The following is a 25,534-nucleotide window of genomic DNA, read 5'->3' on the forward strand; positions in this document are numbered from 1 at the left end:
CTGTCCCGCAGGTGTGATATGTACCGATCCTGTGCAGGTGTTGTTACATGTGGTCTGCCACTGTGAGTATGATCAGCTGTCCTTCCTGTCTCCCTGTAGTGCTGTCTTAGGAATCTCACAGTACGGACATTGCAATTTATTGTCCTGGTCACATCTGCAGTCCTCATGCCTAAAGCACGTTCACGCAGATGAGCAGGGACCCTGGGCATTTTCTTTTTTTTTTGTTTTTTTTGGGTGTTTTTCAGAGTAAGTAGAAAGGTGTCTTTAGTGTCCAAAGTTTTTATAACTGTGACCTTAATTGCCTACCGTCTGTAAGCTGTTAGTGTCTTAACAACTGTTCCACAGGTGCATGTTCATTAATTGTTTATGGTTCATTGAACAAGCATGGAAAACATTGTTTAAACCCTTTACAATAAAGATCTGTAAAGTTATTTGGATTGTTTTTACAAAATTATCTTTAAAATACAGTGTCCTGAAAAAGTGACATTTTAACGTTTTCTTTTTTCTTTTTCTGAGTTTAGAACAGTATTGTCTATATATGTTATTACGCTGAATATATAACTCGTGTAGAATATATAACTCGTGTAGACTCGTGTGATGCCACTATGCTGAATATTAATATTTAAATAGGGGTGCAAATAGTATCTGTCACTATTTGCACCGGGGAGTAAATAGCATCTACCTATATTTGCAATAGTTATTTCTAAAGATCCTCATGCTGACACCCATTCTAAAGATCAGCACACTGACACCTGTTCTAAAGATCATCATGCTGACTCGTTCTAAATGTCCTCACACTGACACATTTCTAATGATCTGTATGCTGACCCCTGTTCTAAAGATCCTTACGCTGACACCCGTTCTAAAGATCCTCACACTGACACACGTTCTAAAGATCATTACGTTGACACCCGTTCTAAAGATTCTCACACTGACACTTGTTCAGTGTGATGATAAAGTTCCTCATACTGACACCCATTCTAAAGATCAGTATGCTGACACCCATTCTAATGATCCTCACACTGACACCTTTTCTAAATATTAGTACGCTGACACCCATTCTAAAGATCCTCACACTGACACCCGTTCTACAGATCAGCACGCTGACACCCATTCTAAATATACAATGACACCCGTTCTAAAGATCAGTATGCTGACACCTGTTCTAAAGATCCTCATACTGACACTTGTTCTGAAGTTCCTCACACTGACACCCGTTCTAAAGATCAGCACACTGACACCCATTCTAAAGATACTCACACTGACACCCATTCTAAAGATCAGTATGCTGACACCCATTCTAATGATCCTCACACTGACACCTTTTCTAAAGATTAGTACGCTGACACCCATTCTAAAGATCCTCACACTGACACCCGTTCTACAGATCAGCACGCTGACACCCATTCTAAATATACAATGACACCCGTTCTAAAGATCAGTATGCTGACACCTGTTCTAAAGATCCTCATACTGACACTTGTTCTGAAGTTCCTCACACTGACACCCGTTCTAAAGATCAGCACACTGACACCCATTCTAAAGATACTCACACTGACACCCATTCTAAAGATCAGTATGCTGACACCCATTCTAAAGATACTCACACTGACACCCGTTCTAAAGATTAGTACATGACATCCAACCTTTTTCGCTCCTCATGGGTTTGCATCCCTGGAACCCCTCAAAGTCATATTCCCTCACTGGTTGGCAATGAAAGGATCTGAGCAACAGCAAGTGGTGTAATTCTGAAAGTTTACTCTGAAAAATTATTTGAGCTTTATCATTCAAATTAAATAATAACATTATTAACCAGTTACCAGAATTTGAAAATAATGTGAAAGGGATTTTGAAAGAGATTTTGTTCCCATTTTCTATTAAATTCTAGAAGTTTGTTTCCGGTTTTCGTTCCTGGAACCGTTTCTAAACACTGTGTAGTACAGACTTTTGTGGTATTAATTTATTTTTTACAGCAGCCTTTAAGGTCTTTTAATATGATATTTTAGAGGCTATTTTGAGAGGTGATTTTTTTAATGCCGTTTCTCACAGAATGCATTATTGGCAAGTGCTAAAGAGTAGATTTAGTAATCTTAGAATATTAGGTACGTTTTTAGAACAGAAAAAAATGTTGTGGTTATTTGAGAAGAAGAGTAACAGAAGAAAAACTATTGCTTTCTACAGTATACTGCTGTCAATCTCAATTTCCCTGAAATACCATCACATACAGAATGACCTGCTCACTTCAGAATTTACCTCCCACCCAAACAGTTCAGAGGTGTTTTAGATGAAGAGCTTTATTCACATCATGCATTTGAGGAAGTCTTTCAGGAGTGAGTAACTTTCCTCTCAAAGTCGTGTGAAGGATGAGGATTGTCTAGTGCAGATGGTCTCTAGTGATGCATTTTACACTGGCTCATCCCACTCCAAACACTCGACAGTCCATCTCTAAAAACAAGGGTAAACAAGACAAACCACTTTAGTGTTGACCTTTTCAGAAACCAGTTAATTGAAAAAGCCAACATGCTGATCTATTATTTAAGCTTATTATTATGTTGGCTTGAGAAAGCCAACAAGCTGAAATTCTATTTAAAATTATTATTATTATTATTATTATTATTATTATTATTATTATTATTATTATTAGGTTGGCTTGATAAATCCAAGATACTGAAATTCTATTTAAACTTATTATTATGTTGGCTTGACAAAGCCAACATACTGAAATCCTATTTAAACTTATTATTATTATTATTATTATTATTATTAGGTTGGCTTGATAAAGCCAAGATACTGAAATTCTATTTAAGGTTATTATTATGTTGGCTTGAGAAAGCCAACATACTGAAATTCTATTTAAACTTATTATTATTAGGTTGGCTTGATAAAGCCAAGAAACTGAAATTCTATTTAAACTTATTATTATGTTGGCTTGACAAAGCCAACATACGGAAATCCTATTTAAACTTATTATTATGTTGGCTTGAGAAAGCCAACATACTGATATTCTATTTAAATGTGCAGTATGTAAGATTCAGTATGTAGGAGTCGGTGTTGTGCTGGGAGCCGGACGTTTGCTGGATTCCATCTCTAAGATAACGTTACCTAGTGTTGCAGTTTGTTGTCACTGTTGAATAGCGGAAGAACTGAGACAAGGCTCTCGGGAGCATGCATAAACGTCACACTCTTTGGATTTTCCCGTCAAAAGCGACCCGCTCCCCTCGCATAAAAATCAGTCTACAGGCTTTAATAGGCAACCTAGGAAGGTCTCATTTTTTAAGGTGTGTTACAAGCCGTTCACACATTGGCAAAAAAAAGGTGAATATTACATGAACAAAGTTACATATTGCACCTTTAAACTTATTAGGTTGGCTTGAGAAAGCCAACATACTGAAATCCTATTTAAACTTATTATTATTATTATTATTATTAGGTTGGCTTGAGAAAGCCAACATACTGAAATCCTATTTAAACTTATTATTATTATTATTATTATTATTATTATTATTATTATTAGGTTGGCTTGAGAAAGCCAACCTACTGAAATTCTATTTAAACTTATTATTATTATTATTATTCTGAGAATAACATTTCTGACTCTAACTCCTCCTAGAGCTTTTAAGCTACATGCACCAAACTCGGCACAGACCTTCAGACTTACCCTGAATAGTGTGCTGTATCTTTTCTGACTGATCGGACTTACGGTTTTCCCACAGCAGACGATCAAACATCTGAAAAATCCCCATTCACTTACACTAATGGAATGTTCGGACTATTCAAACTCCAACTGTCAAAAATTTTAAAGTATACAGCCACACAGAGGGCCATTAATATGCTTTTAGCTGCTCTATCTAATTTACCACTTATACTTTCTATCTATATGTCACTCCATCACTTTCTTTTCTATCTTTACATCACACCACTCCTTTTATTCTTTCTTTCACTCTATCACTTTAACACCCTAGCAACTGCATACAACCTAGCAACCATTTAGTGCACATTAGCAACCAAAACCCATTGACTGCCATTCAAAATGGCTTAGATGGATATCTCTGGATCAGAATGTCATAGGGTCTTCAGGTTTGTCCAGCAAGCAGCCTTTTTAGGATCACCATGGCAACTTCCCAGCAACCAGATGGACTTACCCTAACAACCGTATAGCAAAACACATATCTCTGCACCAGAACATCGTAGAGACTTTAACTTTGGCTTATTTGACTCAGACCAGCAAGGAGCCTTGTTAAGTATCACCTTGGTAACTGCCTAGCATACAGATGGGTTTACCCTAGCAACCAAGTAAAAAATCACGTATCTCTGCACCAGAAAATCGTAAAGACTTCCGGGTTGACTTATTTCACTCAGACCAGCAAGGAGCCTTGTTAAGTATCACCTTGGTAACTGCCTAGCAACCAGATGGGGTTACTCTAGCAACCAAGTAACAAATCACATATCTCTGCACCACGACATCATAGATAATTCCGGGTTGACTTATTTCACTCAGGATGGCAAGGAGCCTTTGAGTGTCACCTTGGTAACTGCCTAGCAACCAGATGGGGTTACCCTAGCAACCAAGTAACAAATCACATATCTCTGCACCAGAACATCGTAGAGATTTCCGGGTTGACCTATTTCAATCAGGATGGCAAGCAGCCATGTTAAGTATCATCTTGGTAACTGCCTAGCAACCAGATGTTGTTACCCTAGCTACCAACTAAAAAAATCACATATCTCTGCACCAGAACATCGTATAGACTTCCTGTTTGACTTATTTCACTCAGAATGGAAAGGAGGCTTGATAAGTATCACCCTTGTAACTGCATAGCAACCAGATGGGGTTACCCTAGCAACCAAGTAACAAATCAAATATATATGCACCAGAACATCATAGAGACTTCAGGGTTGACCTATTTCACTCAGTATGGGAAGGAGCCATGTTAAGCATCACCTTGGTAATTGCTTAGCAACCAGAAGGGGTTACACTAGCAACCAAGTAAAAAATCACATATCTCCGCACCAGAACATCGTATAGACTTGAGGGTTGACTTATTTCACTCAGGATGGCAAGGAGCCTTTTGAGTATCACCTTGCTAACTGCCTAGCAACCAGATGGGGTTACCCTCGCAGCCAAGTAACAAATCACATATCTCTGATTTAGAACATTGTAGAGAATTCCGAGTTGGCTTATTTCACTCAGGATGGCAAGGAGCCTTGATAAGTGTCACCCTGGTAACTGCTTAGCAACCAGATGGGGTTACCCTAGCAACCAAGTAACAAATCAAATATCTCTGCATCAGAACATCGTAGAGAATTCTGAGTTCACTTATTTCACTCAGGATGGCAAGGAGCCTTTTGAGTATCACCTTGGTAACTGCCTAGCAACAAGATGGTGTTACCCTAGCAACCAAGTAACAAATCACATATCTCTGCACCAGAACATCGTAGAGAATTCCGGGTTGACCTATTTCACTCCGTATGGCAAGGAGCCATGTTAAGTATCTCCTTGGTAAATGCTTAGCAACCAGATGGGGATGCACTAGCAACCAAGTAAAAAATCACATATCTCCGTACCAGAACATCGTATAGACTTCAGGGTTGAATTATTTCACTCAGGATGGAAAGGAGCCTTTTGAGTATCACCTTGGTAACTGCCTAGCAACCAGATGGGGTTACCCTAGCAACCAAGTAACAAATCACATATCTCTGCATTAGAACATCGTAGAGAATTCCAGGTTGACGTATTTCACTCAGGATGGCAAGGAGCCTTGATAAGTATCATCCTGGTAACTGCTCAGCAACCAGATGAGGTTACTCTTGCAACCAAGTAACAAATCACATATCTCTCCACCAGAACATCAAAGAGACTTCGGTGTTGACTTATTTCACTCAGGATGGAAAGGAGGCTTGCTAAGCATCATCTTGGTAACTGCCTAGCAACCAGATGGGGTTACCCTAGCATCCAAGTAACAAATCACATATCTCTGCACCAGAACATCGTAGAGACTTCCGGGTTGACTTATTTCACTCAGCATGGCAAGAAGCCTTTGAGTATCACCTTGGTAACTGCCTAGCAACCAGATGGGGTTACCCTAGCAACCAAGCAACAAATCACATATCTCTGCACCAGAACATCATATAGAATTCCGGGTTGACTTATTTCACTCAGGATGGCAAGTAGCCTTGAATAGTATCACCCTGTTAACTGCCTAGCAACAAGATGGGGTTACCCAAATCACATATATCTGCACCAGAAAATCATAGAGACTTTCAGGTTGACTTATTTCACTCAGGATAGAAAGGGCCTTGATAAGTATCACCCTGGTAATTACGTAGCAACCAGATGGAACACCATAGCAACCATGGAACAACACAAATATCTCTGCAACAGAACATCCTACTGTCATGGGGGTGGCATCTTTCAACTTGGGGCAGTTGGTGGGACATCGTGGTGACGGATTTTTCCATGGCAAGCACCACTCACATTTTCTTCAGAAAATTTTCCTATCTAGTTATTATTATTATTATTATTCCGTACAAAATTTTGGCACCTAACTCGTCCCGCACCATTTGGCGTAGACCCACGAATGAGGTGTCAAATCGATCGGCCTATCGACACCTGCACTATGACTTTTTTAAGGGGTGGGGGGGGGGGGGTACGGTGCACCCTTGGGGGGCACAAAACCGTTCCAAAATGTCCCATTGACTAAACATTGAACAAAAATTTGTCGGCTCATATCTCCGGATCAGAATTTCGTAGAGTCATGTGGGTGGACTCCTTTCATTCTGCCTAGCAAGCCGTTTTTGACCATAACATTACATTGGGGGTAAGATGTACCCCTGGGGGCTAAAACCAGCCCAAATCTGCCCCATAGCCATTGTATGGCTATGGTGTTTGAGCCCCGCCCTTTTAGGCACGAAGCTGTCTGCTATAAAAGCAAGTGCACAAACACCATTCCATTGCAACTTTCTGACTGAGGGACAAGGAGTGCATCACTCGCACCTCAGAAGAACTCTTGAGTCTTGTAGTGCGGCCAGCGTTCACAATGTCTCATTCCCTTCGTTTCAGGGAACAGAGGTTACATACGCAACCGAGACGTTCCCTTACGACCCAGTACACTTGATATTGCATGCTAACGCATATGGGGAACAGAATCCCATCCCATCACGTCGCACTACACGACATAAACTTACAGAGAGGAAACATGATGCAGCAGTTCTGCGAGACTCGCTGCCAGCCCAGTACACGTGCTAACTAAGAGCCCTGTTCTGGGGTAGGTGCTCTGCATGTTGCGATTCCCTGTAAGGTAACCCCATGCGATATATATCTTCCGCTAATTCATTTCCCTGATGGCAAACTGTGTCTTCCTTGGGCAGAGCCCCACTGCCCTAGTCTCCATGTTTGTATTAACTCCTCCCCATTGGGTAGGATCTACCATGAGATACCGTGGTATTTTTTCCACTTAAATATCCCCCCTCTCTTTGGGCGAGGTGTGGTCTCCGTGGTGTCCTCCCCTTGGGAGGGACACCCCCTGACTAGACCTGGTGGCCCAGTCGGATAATCCCCCTTCTTTTTTAGGGAGTGGGAAAAAAAAGAAGGGGAAAAGAGGCCACGACTGGGTTAGCCTGTCTCTATCTTTTGGGTAGTCGACTTGTCCCCAAAGGGCCGTTTGACACTCATAACTATGTTGGGGGAGGTTACGTGTCGGCCTGGTGCGCTGGCTATGAGGCACACAGTGGTCTGCCCGTCACACACCGCCAGTTCACATAGTTCAGCCAGTTGTGGCATTTCGTATAGGGACCCCTAGTGTCACTACATCGACACAACGTCGAGTGAGTGACAGATAGGGAACGTCCTGGTTACTTGCGTAACCTCCGTCCCCTGATGAAGGGAACAAGGCGTTGTGTCCCTCCTGAACTAACCGCTGAAATGGCCGGACCTTGTCTTGGCTCCTCAGCATAAAACCTGAATGAGTGGTTGCATACCAGCTCTTTTTATACCCGTATGTCCGGGGGAGTGGTATGCAAATACCACTCCCCAATTTTCATTGGCCTTTTATCAAAGACCAGAGGTGTCATGGGCTCCCAAGAGTGACCCCTAGTGTCACTACATCAACACAACGTCTCGTTCCCTCCATCAGGGAATGGAGGTTACGCAAGTAACCAGGATGTTGTTGAGCCAAAGTGCTGTACAACATCATGCATAAAAAATTATTTATACAGCAAATATATACAACAAGGAGAGAAAAATGACACAACATTAACAAGACATAATTTATAATCCAAGTTAAAGGCTAAAGAAAATAAATAAGTCTTTAGTTTAAATTTAAAAATGTCAATAGATGGGGAGGATCTAATATGCAGGGGCAAGCTGTTCCAAAGCTTAGGGGCCAAAAGCAAACCAAAGCCCTATCTCCCTTGGACTTAAGACAAGAGCAGGGAACAGATAACAGTAAAAGATATGAAGACCTGGGAGGAGCATGAGGATTAATAAGGTTTCTAATATATAATGGCACCAGACCATACAGCACCTTAAAAACAAATAATACAACTTTAAAAACAATTCTGAATTTTGCAGGTAACCAGTGCAATGAGGCAAGTACAGGGATAATATGATCTCTTATGCCCAGTTAGAAGCCTAGCCGATGCATTCTGAACAAACTGCAAATGAGAGAGGGTAGACTGTGACGTTCCAAGATATAAAGAATTGCAGTAATCCAAACGCGACGAAATGATCGCATGAACAACTATTTCAAGATCCTCTTTGAAAGAATATATTTTAACTTGGAGTTTGATCTGAGCTGGAAAAAGCTGCCCTTAACATCAGCACAGACCTGCCTGTCAAAGGCCAAAGAGGAGTCCATGATGAACCCAAGATTTTAGATAACCTTATCATGTAGGTTATGTGCCAGAGGACCCAACAGTTTTTCAACACCATAGACTGTGGCAGGAGAACCAAAAATAATTACCTCAGTTCTGTTTTCATTAAGTTGAAGAAATCTGGATTCCATCCAGGATTTCATTTGATTTCAGAAAAGAAATTAAAGATTATCTAGATTATCAAACTACAATTTGATTTAAATGGCAGGTAAAACTGTGTATTGTCAGCGTTACAATGGTACAAAAGATTGTTTTTTTTTTTTAAATTGAGCCCAATGGAAGCGTGTATAAAGAAAACAAAGAGACCCCATGTTCTTTAATGCTTAATCTTACAGTGTTCACTTCTTAAAGATCAAAATCTAAATCAAATGTTGTTTTATAATGTTGTTAAAATGTTGTTAACAAACACATAGGAGGAGACGGAGAGAAAGAATCCGTGTATCATTCATTCATTTCATTTTCAATTTGGAATAAAAAATTGGAAAAACAAAAAACGACTTATTTCATTATTCGTTAACAAAACCAATATTAAAAAACAAAACACATAATGACTTGTTTTTTGTCATTTTGATTTTATTCTAAAGTTAAACATAGGAAATTTGAAAAATAGCCACGGGACATTGTGCATTTTGATTATTTGATTTCAATAATATATGGCTTGAATATTTGAATCGCACATATGTGTGGACATAAAACGCCCCTTTCTTCTGATTGGTCAACTTGCACTGTTGTCTTCCTCAATGCTGTGAGACAGAATGAAAGTTCTCTGATGTTTAATTGTTTAGATGAATTCATTTCAGTTAATATTACATTCTTTACCATTTATTCTCCAAAACCTGCCACGTTTATTGCAGCTGAGATATCTCTCTCATCAAATAGTAAGACACAGTGCTTACCAGTGGTGTAGTAGTGTCTGAAGGGGTGGGCATACTGTGAATTTATAGGATATTTATTAAAATTAAATAAAGCGTGCACCCAGTCTCTAAAATTCATATATTTATATTTATATACAGAACATAAGTAAAATGTGTAAGAAATATATTTATTTCCATAAAAAAATATGTATATCAGGGTAAGTTTCTTGCTGGCATGGTGTAGAGTACACTACTAAGAACCATGGTATGGTAACTTGATGTTAAATATGTATTTAAATTAATAGGTGTCATTAATGTTTCATTAGGCTACTATGAAAATCGTTAATACTTTATAATTACTCTAATTAATAAACGAATACATACTTAATAGGCAATAAACTCTTAAGTATTGTATAGCTAATATGAGTGTAGTAATGTTCACGGTAACACGTAGTCTAGAATTACCATATATAGCCTACATAAGAATGAATGGTTATTTGTTTTATTTGTGTACTATAATGTGCTTTTCTGTGTATAGTGAAATTGTTTTCCTACTTAGAAATATAAATTGAAATTATTTGATATCACGAGAAAAAGGCACCACCAACAGCAGTAAAAGGCAAAAAAAAAAAAAAAAAAAGACATTTTATATAATTAAGGGACACAGTTGTCCAGCATCTGCGAAGAGCATCAAAACTAGCACTTGTGCAAAAACACAATTCACTCAACGGTGCTGCGGCATCGCGTTAGTAGATTAAAAGTTCCAAGTCAAAAGCCTACTCGTTGTTCTGTCGGCCATGTGTATCACCACTTATTTTAGTTGGGCATACGCAAAATCCTAAGAAAGTTAGGTGCTGCGTATGCCCTAGACTACACTACTGCTTCTCTCTAAACAGTGCAGTGGGAGGCGGGAGCGCATCTGATTGCACAGGCAAGACAGATAGTCGGACTAAGCTGATCCACCAATCAGAACATTCATTTCAGACATGATTGGATATTTGCTAACCAGTCATATTTTGTTTCAGGAAGGGGCGGGACATTTCCAGTGTGTAAAGCTGATGCACAAGCATCTCTGGAGTAACCATAATTTGTGCTGTAAATTTATTTCCCTGCTAGCATATATTTGAATATAGAGAGAGAGAGAGAGAGAGAGAGAGAGAGAGAGAGAGAGATCCTTCATAAATTCATAGTATGCCCACCTCTTCAGACACTACAACACCACTGCTTTCAACCCTGCTCTTAGACACCTGCCTGTGATTTTCAAGTAATCCCAAAGACCTTGCTGGTTCAGGTGTGTTTAAATAGGGCTGGAGCTTAACTTTTCAGGATGTGGCCCTCCAGGATTGGAATTGAATAGCCCTGGCCTATTCTTTAAACTGAGTAGTTTAAAGCTGAAGTGTATAACTTTTCGGTGTTAAAATATTTTTCCTATCCTAGCTTAATATGCAGAGACGAGTATAAGTAAGGTTAATTTCCTCAAAAATTGTTGACACTGTCTCTGTGGTGCACTGAAATTTGTTGGGCGCCAATAAACTGTTTGAAACCAATGTTTATTTTTGCAATTTAGTTCAAGGGCTAAGAAATCACATAAACTTTAAGTAACAAAAATTCACAACAGAGAGTTTCCAAAATACTAAAAACCAAATTCTTAATAATAATAATATGTTCCAAACAAATTAAACCATGTTATAACATGTCACAGAATACATACAATGTCTTATCACCTACCCTGCAGGTCCATATTTGACTACAGATTTCCATTGGAAAAACACGTGACCCTCTGGGAGAACTTGGTCGTTATCGAAGCTAATGCTGCTTAGGTACAGTATACTAGCAGAGCACTTTTAAGTGTCGAAACTGAGACACATTCACTGATTCAGTGTCAAATGTAGCTGAAAGAATTCTTATTTCCCATCATTCATTCTGAGAGAGAGGGTCTCTGTTTTGTATGAACAAAGCTTTGACCTTTGACTGCCCACTGAATACGTCATTAAACCGTGAAATGACATGAATAACTCTTTGTTTAATGAGTGTTTTGTGTGTGTTTGGTTAAATACGGCGCAGTCCATTTGAATTAGCCTGTGTAGATTCAAATGCTCTGTGTCTATCTGCATCAATGCATCAGTGCACATTACAAACACCAGCTTGAAGAATGTCCTGCCTTTTGAGCCTGTGAGTGAGAGAATATTTATTTGTGCATATTAGTGTAAAACCATAAAGAAAAATTACCTGAGTGTATAATGGGACATTAATCAATGACACACTCATCAGTGTATCCACTTTATTTTGCAATGTGAAAGTAAGCAGCGGCTGCATTTCCGGCGAATATGAGAAAGTTCCACTGGCATTGACCACAGTGTAAATAACTAGAAGTTTAGAAGTAAGAAAATCATTCACTTGTTGCTGTGTGTTGTTATACTGAAGAGACGGTAATAAAATCTGCTTCTTTCTTTACCAAGATCGTGACGATGCAGTCTTTCTTGTCTCCATGTAAACCTCTGTTCATATGTACCTGCATAACCTCCGATGATGCCTTTATTTATTTATTTCCAAAGGCGATGTTTCATAAGCCATGCTGAAGGTGCGATCTGCTTGTCTGTTTACTATACACCGCTAAGAAAGAGAGAATACTCTCTGATAAGAACGGAGGTGTTTATTATTTTGCCAAGATGAAACAAGATGCAGTTTTGGTGCAAAGAAAGTTGAAGCAGCATTTTCCTGGCATCTTTCTTCTCTCTGCTGGTTGTGTAATGTTTGTGAAGGCCTGTCAGACGGTGCCCAGGACTGTCTGATTTCATTCATTCTGCCAGTTCAACAATGTGTAATTAAACGATGGCAAAATGCGATAAACGGTAAAACTATATGAGCACAAAACCAATGAGTTTATGAAAATCGTAATTAATAATAATAATATGTATACATTTATTGCTAGCCTGTAATATAAAGCAGCATAATGTAGTATTTTTGTATAGCTAAAATGGCTGGAAGTGGCTTACACTGGAAGTGGTCCACATTCAAGGTTGATAATGGCAGCGCCGTAGTTTTGCTGAAAAATAAGGTGGATTACATCAGTGATCAATAGCACACAAGTGAACAGCAAATGCTGACCTCAGAAATATTGACAGATTATTTATTTCTTACAATAGATTCACACTGTAGAGATTTTTGCAGCTTTTCATGTCTTTACATCAACTACAGTTACAGGAAAAAGTATGTGAACCCTTTGTATTTACCTGGATGTCTGCATAAATTAGTCATACAATTTTATCTGATTGTAAACAGACAAACACAGTCTGCTTAAACAAATAACACACAATGATTTTCATGTCTTTCTTGAAAACAAGATGTAAACATTCATAGTTTAAGGTGAAAAAGTATGTGAATCCCTCAGCTAATAACTTCTCCAAAAGCTAACTGGAGCCAGGAGTCAGCTGACCAACAAATGAGATGAGTTCTGATGTGCTGGTCAGAGATGTCCTGCCATATTTGTTTTAAAAGCATTTTATGGTGCTGTTGACTTCTGCTGTGGTGATGGGACCATCAGGTTGCTGTCAGCCATTATCTGTAATGAGATTATTCAATGAAATAGCTTCACTGATGTAGTCTCTCAATGCCTGAACACACACAAACACAATAAACACACGCGCAGTAAACACACACAAACACACTGAAGACCTGTAGTGTAGTCTAACGCATATGCAAGCATACGCATATACCCACATACTATTTTTCTAAGGATTTTGCTTATGGCCACCTACAATTTGATTAATGATACATATCAAAGACTACCAGTGCAACAAGCTGGCATTTTACCCTTAACTTTTCTGACTACTGAGGCTATGCCACAGCATTTTTAGTGAATAGTGAATTATGTTAATAAGTATTTAGCAATTCTCTCTAAAAGTGCAGAGGGAGTAATTAGATTTTCTACACAATCATATTTTTTGTGTCAGGAAGCTGTTTTCAGACTACTCTAAATGTAAGAAACCTTCAGAAAACAGTAAAAAAAAAAAAAAAAAAACGTGTATATGCAATCCAATTGAATTATTTTATGAATTATAGCAACAGCCAAATCCCATAGTAAATGCCGCTGTAAAAACAGGAAATATATTTGTGATGTGTTGCCTTGCATTTTGATCATTGTACATTAAAAGTACAACATGACAGACATTCAATGAATCCTATGCAAATAGCTCCTTGACAATATATTTGGTGGCAGGTAATACTTATACTGTATGGGGCTTCTTAGCACCTGCAATGTGAAGTGATGCTAAAAATGGTGCCTTTAAAGCCCATTTAGGAAGCACTACTTGCTGCCGAAAAGTACATGTACTAGCCTGTCGGGCCAAACACATCTCCTGACGTTTGAAAAGGTCAGTGGATTTCCCTGCTTCACTGGGATCTTTCTGTTGTTAATGGATTTGATGGTTTCATGCACTCCTTGGAGAGAATCGCATGGCTGAGGACACACTGAGGTCTCTCGGCTTTCTAATTTATAATACAAGTAAAACCAAATGTAAGATGGATCATATTTTCCTGATTTTTGTTTAGCATTATTTAAGTAAAACTGACACAAAATGTCAACTGTACAGTGCCTGGGAAGAGACAGATTTGGTTCATTTAGTTTTGTTGTGGCCACATCTTAACTCGTGGACACATGATAATATGTTCGAGGTAACGACATCCTTTTCTTATGGCAACTAGTTTTATTTTGAATGAACTTCACAGGCATTTTACTTTTGCATCGTTAGATTTAATTTCAGTTATTCTCGTATTAATCATTATATTAATAATGATACAGATATACTTAGTAGTGGTATTTTGTTCGTGACCGAATAAATGTATTGAATGAATCTTTTAAGAATAGTTTTCTCGTTCACTTCCATTGTTGCCGTTGTGACCAACATTAAAAAGACGCTCATTTGCCGACAAGTAATGCCATAAAGATATATATATATATATTCAGGGCAGCTCTCATCAGCAGCAGGTAGTAGGATTCGTTCCTCTGGACATCACAGTGCCGGATAGGTGTTCTCGCAGCAGATACTGAAATTCAGTCCACTGGAGCTGCATGTCATGGACCATGCATGGTCTGCTGGTTTTACGGGCAAAAATATATATAAATAACAAAAAGTAAAAAAGGCAGATATCAAAGATGCTTTCAAAATCATGCCCATTCACCCCGCCGACTGGCCCCTCTAAATTTCCATGGCAATCAAAATTTTACTTTGGTGTCCTACTCACTTTCGGGTGCAGAAGTAGCCCTCACATGGTAATTCTCTATTGAAAGGCCTATACTGGATCCTTCTCAATCACATTAAGCTCCACTTCATACTATACCTGCTCGAAGATTTCTTGCTCATCGATCACCCCTCTGCCCCACCCCTTTTTGGACGTTCTATCAAGCTTTTTCACAAGTTGGGTGTTCCCCTCTCAAGTAAAAAAAAAAAAAAACAGGCCCTGCCATGTCTCTCAAATTTCTTAGCATCACGCTTGATTCTTTAAACATGCAAGCTTCCCTGCCTAAAGATAAACTCGATGGGATCAGGTCTATTTGCACTTCATCCTCCGGTCAGTTTGGGTGTCATCACGCGATCTGCCATCCCTATTAGACCACCTCAATTTTGCCATGCGCATCATTCCTCAAGGCCACTCCTTAGTTTCCCGCCTCCTCACACCTGCCCATTCCGTAGACAACCTCACCTATATCATATCAATTGATGATGGCTGCCACTCGGACCTCCTCTTCTGGTCACAGCTATTAAATCACTGGAATGGCATTTCCTTTTCACACAAAAAAAAAAAAAAAAAAAAAAAATCTCCGGATGACATGTTCCTTTTCACGGACGCGGCTCCTTCGGTAGGATTCGGGGGATAATTTCTAGGATCATGGTTCACAGAGAAATGGCCAGATTAGTTTTTCAATAGCTTCCTACGTTCCCTCTTCCGCTCTCCTTGAAATTTATCCCATCATCATGGGCGGCGTTATATGGGGTTCCCTTTGGACACGCAATTCCAATATATAATAGTTTTGCAACAATTCCGCAGTCGTCACTATAATCAATTAAGGCTGGTCCTCCTCTAGCCTCATCTGCCCTATGAGATGTCTGACATGGCAGAACATTTCCTGCAACTTAAATATCTCAGCCAGACACATTCCTGGGTTTTTCAATGTTATAAAATTTTTTAAAAAAACATTCCCTGCCTTCCCCTCTCAGACTCCCTGCTGGATTAAGCCCCTCCTTACTACCCCATTTAAACCGCTACAACTCTCATGCAGAAAGGACTTGCCCGGTCCACATTCACTTCCAACAACTCTGTCTGGGCTTACTATTCCTCCTTCTGTCAATCACACAGTACTCCTCTATTTTCCATTCTGATCTCCCGGTGTGCGTGTTCATTTTCTTTTTTGCTTTCACACTAGACATCTCAAATTTCCTCACCTATTCAACACTTCATCCCTAGCCCCCATGTCGCACTACTTTCAGAAACCACCTCACCACGACCCTAAAACTTTGTGGTCTCTCCCCTCATGTCTTCTCAGGGGGGCTCTTTTTCGCATCCAAGCAGCTACTATTGCGTCAAGGTATACCAGAGTCCAATGTCAAGATGCTCGGCCGCTGGTCTTCCTCACCCTACCTGAAATATAGTCGACCTAACCAAATCATCAAACAAGCTCAACTCTCCATCAGTCATAAGTTTTCATACCTATCTGGTGGTGGTTGGTGGTACTCTCTCATCACATCTTTCCCTAAACAATGATTCAATTCAAGCATGTCCGTCATTTCACAAGGATAACGCATAACTATGTCTACCCTCCTCGCCAGGTCTTCCATAATCTCTAGCATGGTTTCCTTTGCATAGGTTGTGCACAAGCCAGCTCGTCCTCGCCGGAAAGCCCACACTATCATGGGATATCTTCCAACAGTGTATTGCACGACAACTTCGCCATTATCGTATGGCTTTATGTATGCTGTTAACCTTGGCAAAGATAACCATTAAACAAGGCCGCCCTCATTGGAGGGCTCGAGCCTCATGGGATATCTTTCAACAAAGGGTATTGCACACAACGTCGCCATTATCGTATGGCTTTACGCATGTTGTTCACCTTTCGGCAAAGATAACCATCAAACAATGTCCGCCCTCGCCAGATGGTTCATAATCAAATGTTGTTTTCTTTCAACGAAGGGATTGCACGCAACCTCATCATTATCGGATGGCTTTACGCTACGTTGTTCACCTTTCGGCAAAAGATACTGCACAACAATGCTGGCCTAACGTAGGGCCTCATACCATGTTGTTCGTCTTTGGCAAAGATTCTGCACAACCAGGAGCTCCTTGACGGAGAGCCCAAAATCACACTCAAGGACAAGGATAAAATAAAAAAAAACAAAAAAAAAAAAACACACAGGACAAGGATAAAATCAAGGAGGAAGAAGAAGAAGAAAAAAAACGCACAGCTTTTCCTATTGCAAAGGTATTGCACAACCATGCCAGAGATATCACGCACCATGTCAAATCTAGGTGCTCACATATCTCTCTTTTTTTCCCCTCTTCTCCAGAATGAATGCCTAACACAAGACCTGGTTTGTACCTGACTGGATCTTCTCTTTTGGGTGTAGTATTCTACTTGCTCTCTCTTTTAGGGTAGGCTCCTCGCCCCTGCTTCCTATCTCCGGCAGGATATGACGGTTCCGTTTATTACATTACATTTTCTGTTTTATATTCATCAAATAAATGTCATCTTGAATTTCACTCAAGTCTGCAAGTCTTCCTGATAGAAATGTAAGCGCAGCATAGTTCTAGCGGGAAGACTAGCAGCTGTATACCATCGCACCATTAGCTAGGTAACTCCTAGCCAATCACATGTAAGCCATTACTTTATAAGTCTGCTCACATTCCATCACATTGCCGTTTCAGTTGTGCTAACACGGCAACCTCCACCACCCCACCACCACCAGTCGAGTCCCGTCCTGCACAGGGGTAGGCTCCTTGCCCCTGCCTCCTGTCTCTGGCAGGATATGATAGTTCCGAGTACAACTTCTTCGGACCGCCAGACGGGGATTACGCCAAAGAAAAACATTACATTTTCTGTTTTATATTCATCAAATAAATGTCATCTTGAATTTCACTCAAGTCTGCAAGTCTTCCTGATAGAACATATGTTAGTGTTATACTTTATTTGAGAGCTGTCACGAGGATGACGCATGCATTCAGTGGTATCAGTGGATGCATCCGGTAGCGTTTAATTGATCAATGATGAATACGACTATTTAAATAAAAAAAAAATTTCACAACATAATATTGTGTTACCACAAATTAATATGTAGTGGCCTTAACATACTGTCATGTTCCCACAAGTTAATTTTACATGGCCACAACAAAACTAAGTGAACCGAACCCATCCCTTCTCAAGCACCATAGAACTGCTTGCATTGGAGTGATTCTTTTATTTAAATAGTTTTAAACACCATAAAAATACAGTATGAGCAATCAATACGATGCACTAAATTCCAACTCTTCTTAAGTCATAAAATGACAAAATATACAGTGTATGATTGTCAGGTAAAGTTAAACAGAATAGTGTTATACAAAAAGTAAAAAGAATATGTAAGTAGTAATAATGAACTATAATAACGAAGTGCAAATGCTAAAATATGGTGAAGATACAGACTTAAGTCTGATCACTCTCTCTCTCTTTTTCTCTCTAGATCAGAGGTCGAGCTTGACTATGACTGTTACCAGGACGATCTATATGACAGGTACTGTCACCGCTGTCTTGCTGCTCTTGTCAGAACACATAGAGCACATGAGGAATGTGCATTATCAAACCAGCTTCTTGTATTACCTGTGTAATGTCATTAAAATAGCTAGCCAAAGCTATGGTCTCTCTTACCATGTCCTCAGACTCAACAGCTAACACAATTGATGTGTGGAAGCAAAAAATAGATGCTTAGGAAATTCCTCATTAAAAAATTTATGATTAGACGAGTCTGTTGTTATAATATTTCAATATTGTGGAAAGCACATGAAAGGATGTATTTTAAACTGGAGTAGACTGTATAGACTAGTAGGTATGGAAAATAATTCTGAATGTGATTCTGAATTCAAGTTAAACAACCCATGAAATCAAAATTTAAGTTGTGTTGCTTTTAGGCCATGTCTGTTAGCTTTAACATCATCAATATGCTAGTCTACTTCTAAACTTTGCTTACAGCAGATATATGCATTCCAAATTCAGTCTCTCCTCTGCGTAAAAAGACCCAGGAAAATTCATATCATAATAAAACAGCTGAGAAATATCATCCAAACAAATGCTTTTGGAAGGAGATTGTGCCCTCCCCCAAAAATTTGCTTGAGCACACATCTGTGTTCTAACCAGTGCTGATGATGACTTCCCAATGTCAGGTATAGCAAACAGAACCCAACTGCACTAGTGTGACTCAAACTTTATCAAAAACAGAAAAGCTGGGCCAAAACAGACTAAGAAAATGCCCAGATAAAAGGCAAATGGTGGAACAATCAAATCGACCAATGGTGGGGTAAAACAATAGAGAAAACATCTTGGTTACTGATGTAACCTCTGTTCCCTGATGGAGGGAAAGAGACGTTTTGTTGATGTAGTGACACTAGGGGTTCGATCTTGAAAGCCCCAATCACCTTTGCTTAAAATAGAAAAGGCCAATGAGAATTGGTGAGTGGAATTTGCATGCCACTCATTCAGATTTATGCTGAGGAGCTGATAGAGAGTCCCGGCCATGTCAGCGGCCAGTTCAGCGCCACAACGTCTTGTTCCCTCCATCAGGGAACAGTGGTTACAATAGACACCATGACATTCCCTGTCTGTCATTCACTCGATGTTGTGTCGATGTAGTGACACTAGGGGTTCCTATAGGAAACGGCACAGGCGCTGAACCATGTTACGAGGTACGGAAGAGTGGACATGGGCAAGCTGCTGCGTGCCTCGCAGCGAGCGCTCAAACACGTCGTGACCTTCCAGCGAGTTAGGTAAGGCATCTCACTAGTTCCATTAAGGGGGAGGAGGCACTTACCCAAGGAGGCTACCGGCGGAGCCTTACCTGATTGCTGTTCAGCAATTTCCCACCAAGCACTTTCTAGAATAACGCTGGGAAGTGCTCTTCCCTCTCCAGGATGGGGAGCACTACGGAGACCACATCCTACTGGAGGAAGGTTAACATATGGAGAATACCTCACGTGGACTTACCAACGGGGAAGTTCACATATGGAATGATACCACCGGACCTATCTACAGAGAGGGTACGCAGCAACAGTGGCCAAGGCAGAGAAAGCTCTGGTGAGGGGAAACACCTAAGGGGAAACCGAAAAGTGGAAACTCATCATACGGGATTACCAAGGGGGAATCACCATGCATGGAGCAATGAGCCCGAGCACACGGGCTCACCTGAAAATGGGCATACCACGAGTACTGGGCCTGGTGCTGTTACTCCTCTGCCAAGTTAGTCACCGAACAGTGCTTTAGAATTAAAGAGGCATCCAGGGTTCACCAGATATGGGGAAATGTTGTGGACAAAAAGGCACACATTATCACCTTTTGAAAAAGGTTAAACGCGCAATGCAAGCAATACACCCAACCGGCCGCCGTTACCGCGTAACACTCGAATCGAAACCAGGCCTATGTGTAGGTTATAAAACCTCGCAAAGGTATTGGGTGTAGCCCAACCCGCAGCTCTGCATATGTCTGCTAGAGATGCCCCCCTTGCCAGTGCCCAGGAGGACGCAACACCTCTAGTGGAGTGTGCCCAGACTCCCAAGGGGCACGGCAAGTCCTTAGATTGGTATGTGAGAGAAATGGCATCCACAATTCAATGGGCTAGCCTCTGCTTGGAGAGAGCTTTCCCCTTCTGCTGTCCTCCAAAACAGACAAAGAGCTGCTCCGAGCGTCTAAAGAGCTGCTCCGAGCGTCTAAAGTTCTGCGTGCAGTCCAGATAGATGCGCAGGGCATGAACTGGACACAGCAACGATGAGGCCGGGTCTTCCTCCTCTGAAGGGAGCACTTGCAGGTTCACCACCTGGTCCGGAAAAGGAGTGGTGGGAACTTTGGGCACGTAACTGAGCTGGGGTCTCAAGATCACGTGAGGGTGTGCCGGCCCGAACTCCAGGCATTCGCTGGTAACAGAGAGCACTTGCAGGTCCCCCACCCTCTTGATGAAAATGAGCGCCACTAGGAGGGCCATCTTCAGAGACAAAGAGCTGAGCTCGGCCTGCTCCAGGGGCTCAAAGGGGGCTCTCTGCAGGGCAGGTAGGACCACAGAGAGAACACAAGAGGGAATCAGGCGCGGTCTAGGAGGATTCAACCTCCTCGCACCCTTGAGGAACCTGTTGATCAGGTCACGCTGTCGTGAGGGTCTCCCGTCCAGTGTATCATGATAAGCTGCTATAGCAGCCACGTACACTTTCAGGGTAGAGGGAGACAGCACAGACCCGACGGTGCATCTCTGTGGATATTCCCCATGGGAAGAACACCAGTTCGCGAAGAGACGCCGCTTCAAGGCATACAGCCGCCTCGTAGAGGGAGCTCTGGCCTGAGTGATCGTATTTACCACCACTGGCGGAAGGCCTTCTAGGCCTTCTAGGGTGCTGTGGTGCCATGCCCACCTCAGGACTCGAGTCTATAACCAGTGCTGAAGCAGTCTCATATGCATCAACCCGAGGGGGAGAACCGCTGCCGAGGATGCCATGTGTCCCAGGAGCCTCTGAAATTATCTCACTGGCACTATTACCTTCTGTCTGAAGGTCTTCAGAGATGCTCTGCACAGGGGAGAGCTTGCTCTTCTCCCAGTTGACCTGCAGCCCGAGTCGGTTGAGGTGCTGAAGCATGAGGTCCCTGTATGCACACAATAGGCCTCGCGAGTGAGCTAGGACTAGCCAGTCATCGAGATAATTGAGAATGTGTATGCCCTTCTCCCTCAGCGGGGCCAGGGAAACCTCTGCGACCTTGGTAAATACATGAGGGGACAAGGACAGACCGAAGGGGAGGACGTTGTACTGGTATGCTCGTCCCTCGAAGGCAAACCGAAGAAAGGGTTTGTGTTGAGGAAGGATTGATACGTGAAAGTACGCATCCTTCAGGTCAATGGCCGCGAACCAATTCTAATGTCGTACTGATGCCAGGATGCGCTTCTGCGTTAACATCCTGTAAGGCTTTTTTCAAAGCACGCAGATCCAAGATCCACCATAGTGGAGAGGATGCCACTGAACCTGGGTGAGCGTCTGGCCAACTGGATCACGTAGCCAAGGGGATGACTGGACTTACCGTGCCTGGTCAGGGAGGTTGTGGCAAGGCAGAGCAGGTGCCCCACCTGGAAGACAGCCCAGACAGCTCCACAAGCCCGCAACTGTGGCCGGTGACTGGGGCAGGTGAGCAACCCCAGAGACCAGCATACTTACCTGTACGCCAGCTGTCTCTCGACGGAGAACGAGGGAACGGGAGGTACTCGTGTTCACCTGATTGACTGGCAAGACTTCCAGCACCTGGTCATCACGAGTGCGCAGGCCCAGGAAATGAGGGGACTGCCCTTTTAATTACCATGTGGGTGCCGAGGCCCAGGGGGCACTGGGGGATAGAATACTCACCACGTGCTGGCTCAGGGGCGATGGTGGGGCTGGAGAGATCACCCGGGCCAGACCGGTCGGAGGCAGTTGCCTTATCCCTGGGCTGCCTGTGTCAGGGCCACCTCGAAGCCCGTCTGGGATTCTTGGGGGCCGGCTGATGGGCAGATGGAGCGACTTCCCGTGGGAGGATCTCTTTCTCTGAGGCTGGCGTATGGACTCCGATGGATGGGGAGCCGGGGCCGGCACCGCAGGGGAACGGCTCTGGTGAGAAGATGGGTGCGGGACTTCGGAGGCCTGGAGGCGGCCGAGTCGCGCCATGGCAAGATGTGCTTAATCGCCTCGGTCTGCTTTCTCACCATTGAGATTTCATGGCCGAAATCCTCGACGGTGTCGCCAAAAAGCCCCCCTTGGGAGATGGACGCATTGAGAAAGCAGGCTTCCTCGGCATCACACATCTCCGCAAGGTTGAGACACAGGTGCCGCTCTCAGATCAAAAGTGTGGACGTCATCTGGCCCAGGGCGCGCCATGACTTTCACTGCCCGTAAGGTGAGGTCAGTTGCAGTATGCAGTTCCTGCATCAGCCCTGGGTCAGTTCTACCCTCATGCAGATCTTTCAGCGCCTTGGCCTGGTGGACCTACAGGACGGCCATGGCGTGCAGGGTGGAAGCGGCTTGACCCGCAGCCTTGTAAGCCTTCATCATTAATGAGGAAGAGAACTTACAAGCCTTGGAAGGGAGCCTTGGAAGGGAGCCTTGGTCGGTCGCGCCAGGTGGCTGTGCCGTGCGGGCATAAATGCACCGCTACAGCGTGCTCTGCCTGGGGGAGCTTGACATATCCCTTAGCCGCTCTGCCGTCAGGGTGGATGAGCCCGCAAAGCGTGTACGGGCCAAAAAAAGTGCCTTCCATGACTTTGTTAGTTCCTCGTACACTTCGGGGAAGAAAGGCCGTGAGTCGCGCTCGGAGCCCAGAATTATATTTTCTTTGTTATTTTCCCTTCGGGGTAGGTTGCGTTTATTGTTTTCCCCCTTTTTTGGGAGTTTGTGTTTGTTTTTGTATGAAATAAATTCCTTTATTTTTACTCTGCGCTTGGGTCCTGAGCCTCTCATTCCCTATACTCTGACATTACAAACTGTCGAAGATGGACCCAGTGGAGGTTTTTTTTCAACTGGTTGCCAGAGCACAGCACTAGTTAAGCAGCTTTACGGGCTACAGCTGGATGATAAGTCCATGTGGGGGTATGCCCTTGAATTTTTATCATTGTCCTCGGGTCTGGGATATGATCAGACCTGCCTAATCATTTCTTTTGGTCAGGTCTGAATGATCTCATTAGATCCATTGTCCAAGAACAGGGTGAGGACACCAGATGCCAGAGCCCACAGCCACAGAGGCTGTTTTCCTGCCGCTGCCAGTGCTCACAGCCACGGAGGCTTTTCCCTTGGTGCTGCCAGCATCTACGGCCAAGGAGGCCATTCCCCTGCCGCTACCAGCGTTCACAGCCATGGAGGCTGTTCCCCTGTCACTGCCAATGCCCACGACCATGGAGGCTGTTCCCCTGTCACTGCCAGTGTCTACAAACACAGAGGTCGTTCCCGCATCACTGCCCATGCTTATGATAACGGAGGTCATTTCCCTCACTGCCAATGGCCACGGAGGTCGTTCCATTCCCACTGCCAGTGGAGGCTGTTCCTCTGCCGCTGCCAGCATCCACGGCCACGGAGGTCGTTTTCTTCCTGCTGCCAGTACTCACAGCCACAGAGACTGTTTCCCTGCTGCTGTCAGCGTCTACGGCTACGGAGGCTGTTCCCCTGCTGCAACCAGCGTTCACAGTCATGGAAGCTGTTCCCCTGTCACTGCGATTGCCCACAACCATGGAGGCTGTTCCCCTGTCACTGCCAGTGCCCACGACCATGGAGGTCGTTCCCCTGTTACTGCCTGTGCTCACAGCCACTGAGGCTGTTTCCCTGCCACTGCCAGTGCCCACAACCACGGATGTCGTTCCCTCGTTACTGCCCGTGCTCACAACAACAGAGGTTGTTCTCCTATCACTGCCTGTGTTCACGACCATGGAGGTCGCTCCCTTGCCACTGCCAGTGCCCACGGCTATGGAGGCCATTTCCCAGTTGCTGCCAGCATTCATGGACACAGTGGCTGTACCCCTGTCACTGTCAGCATCCACGGCCACGGAGGCCATTCCCCTGCTGCGGCCAGTGCCCACTCCTTCCACGGTCAACAGGGCAGTGCCTGTGCCTTCCACAGCTCTGCCCTCTGAGCCTTCCACAACTTCACTACCTGAGCCTTCCTCGGATCCACCCCCAGAGCTACTCCCTCCTGAACCCTGTCCAGTGGTCGCCACCCAGTCCTTTGTCCCCTGTCCAGTGGCCGCCGCCCAGTCCTCCGACCTGCCTCCCAGACTGCAAGACCCTTCCATCTGCCCTGAGGCCTCCTCGCAGGCCACTGGACCCCACTTCTTTCCTTAAACTCCCTCCCTGGTTTCCCTCAATTCCCTCCATTTCTGTTGTGTTTTCTGTTTTGTGTTAGTGCTTGTTTTGTTTCCCTGCCGTGCACTCTTCGGTCCGTCTTGTTTCATTATCCGGAGCATGATGTCTGGATCCTGACCCTTCTGTCTGGTTCAGTTTTGGTGTCAGGATCCGGACACTCATTTTCCATGTCTTGTCTTGTATTGGTGTGAGTGCATTGCGCTTGTCATCTTGGCGTCATGCACTCGCATCAATAATCTATGTCTGTCTCTCGTGACCGTGGAAGCACGTTGCACTCGCTTTGTGCTGCGCACACAGGTTTGCGAGCTGCCTTCACATTGTGCAGAGGTTCGGTCACTTAGGTCTGAGGTTTCGGGTTTGTGTGTGGCTGAACTCTTGCACAGGTGTCCTGTCTTGTTTTTGTCACCTGTTGCATGCATCGTGTGGTGTTTGCCTTTTGTTTAGTGTGAGAATGCGTGGCATCACTTTGTTTGTTGTTGCTATGCATTCCCTTGTCTTGGCATGAGCGTATATTGCCTTATTGTCTTGGTGATGTGCGCTCATGCCATTCGGCTGTTTTGTTAACTTGTGAGAGCACATGGCTTTGTTTTGTTTCTGTATCACCACGTGTCTCTCTGTCTTATGTCATACCTGCCCTGTCTTGTTAACCTGTTGATTTATCTCCCTATTTTAGTCTCCTCTTGTGTGCTGTCCAGTGCCAGTTCGTCTTGTGTGCT

General features: G+C 43.1%; 1 protein-coding gene across 1 annotated transcript in view; it reads left to right on the forward strand.

Annotated features, from left to right (window-relative positions):
• The window catches only part of LOC127456163 (RNA-binding Raly-like protein), a 124,042-nt gene that overhangs the window by 42,106 nt on the left and 56,402 nt on the right, over positions 1-25,534 (forward strand). Inside the window, exon 3 of the mRNA XM_051724509.1 lies at positions 18,437-18,487. Coding sequence (XP_051580469.1) covers positions 18,437-18,487 — 51 coding nt within the window. The remainder of the gene's footprint in view (positions 1-18,436; positions 18,488-25,534) is intronic.

The sequence above is a fragment of the Myxocyprinus asiaticus genome, chromosome 18 (assembly GCF_019703515.2).
Source record: "Myxocyprinus asiaticus isolate MX2 ecotype Aquarium Trade chromosome 18, UBuf_Myxa_2, whole genome shotgun sequence".
Taxonomy (NCBI): Eukaryota; Metazoa; Chordata; class Actinopteri; order Cypriniformes; family Catostomidae; genus Myxocyprinus; species Myxocyprinus asiaticus.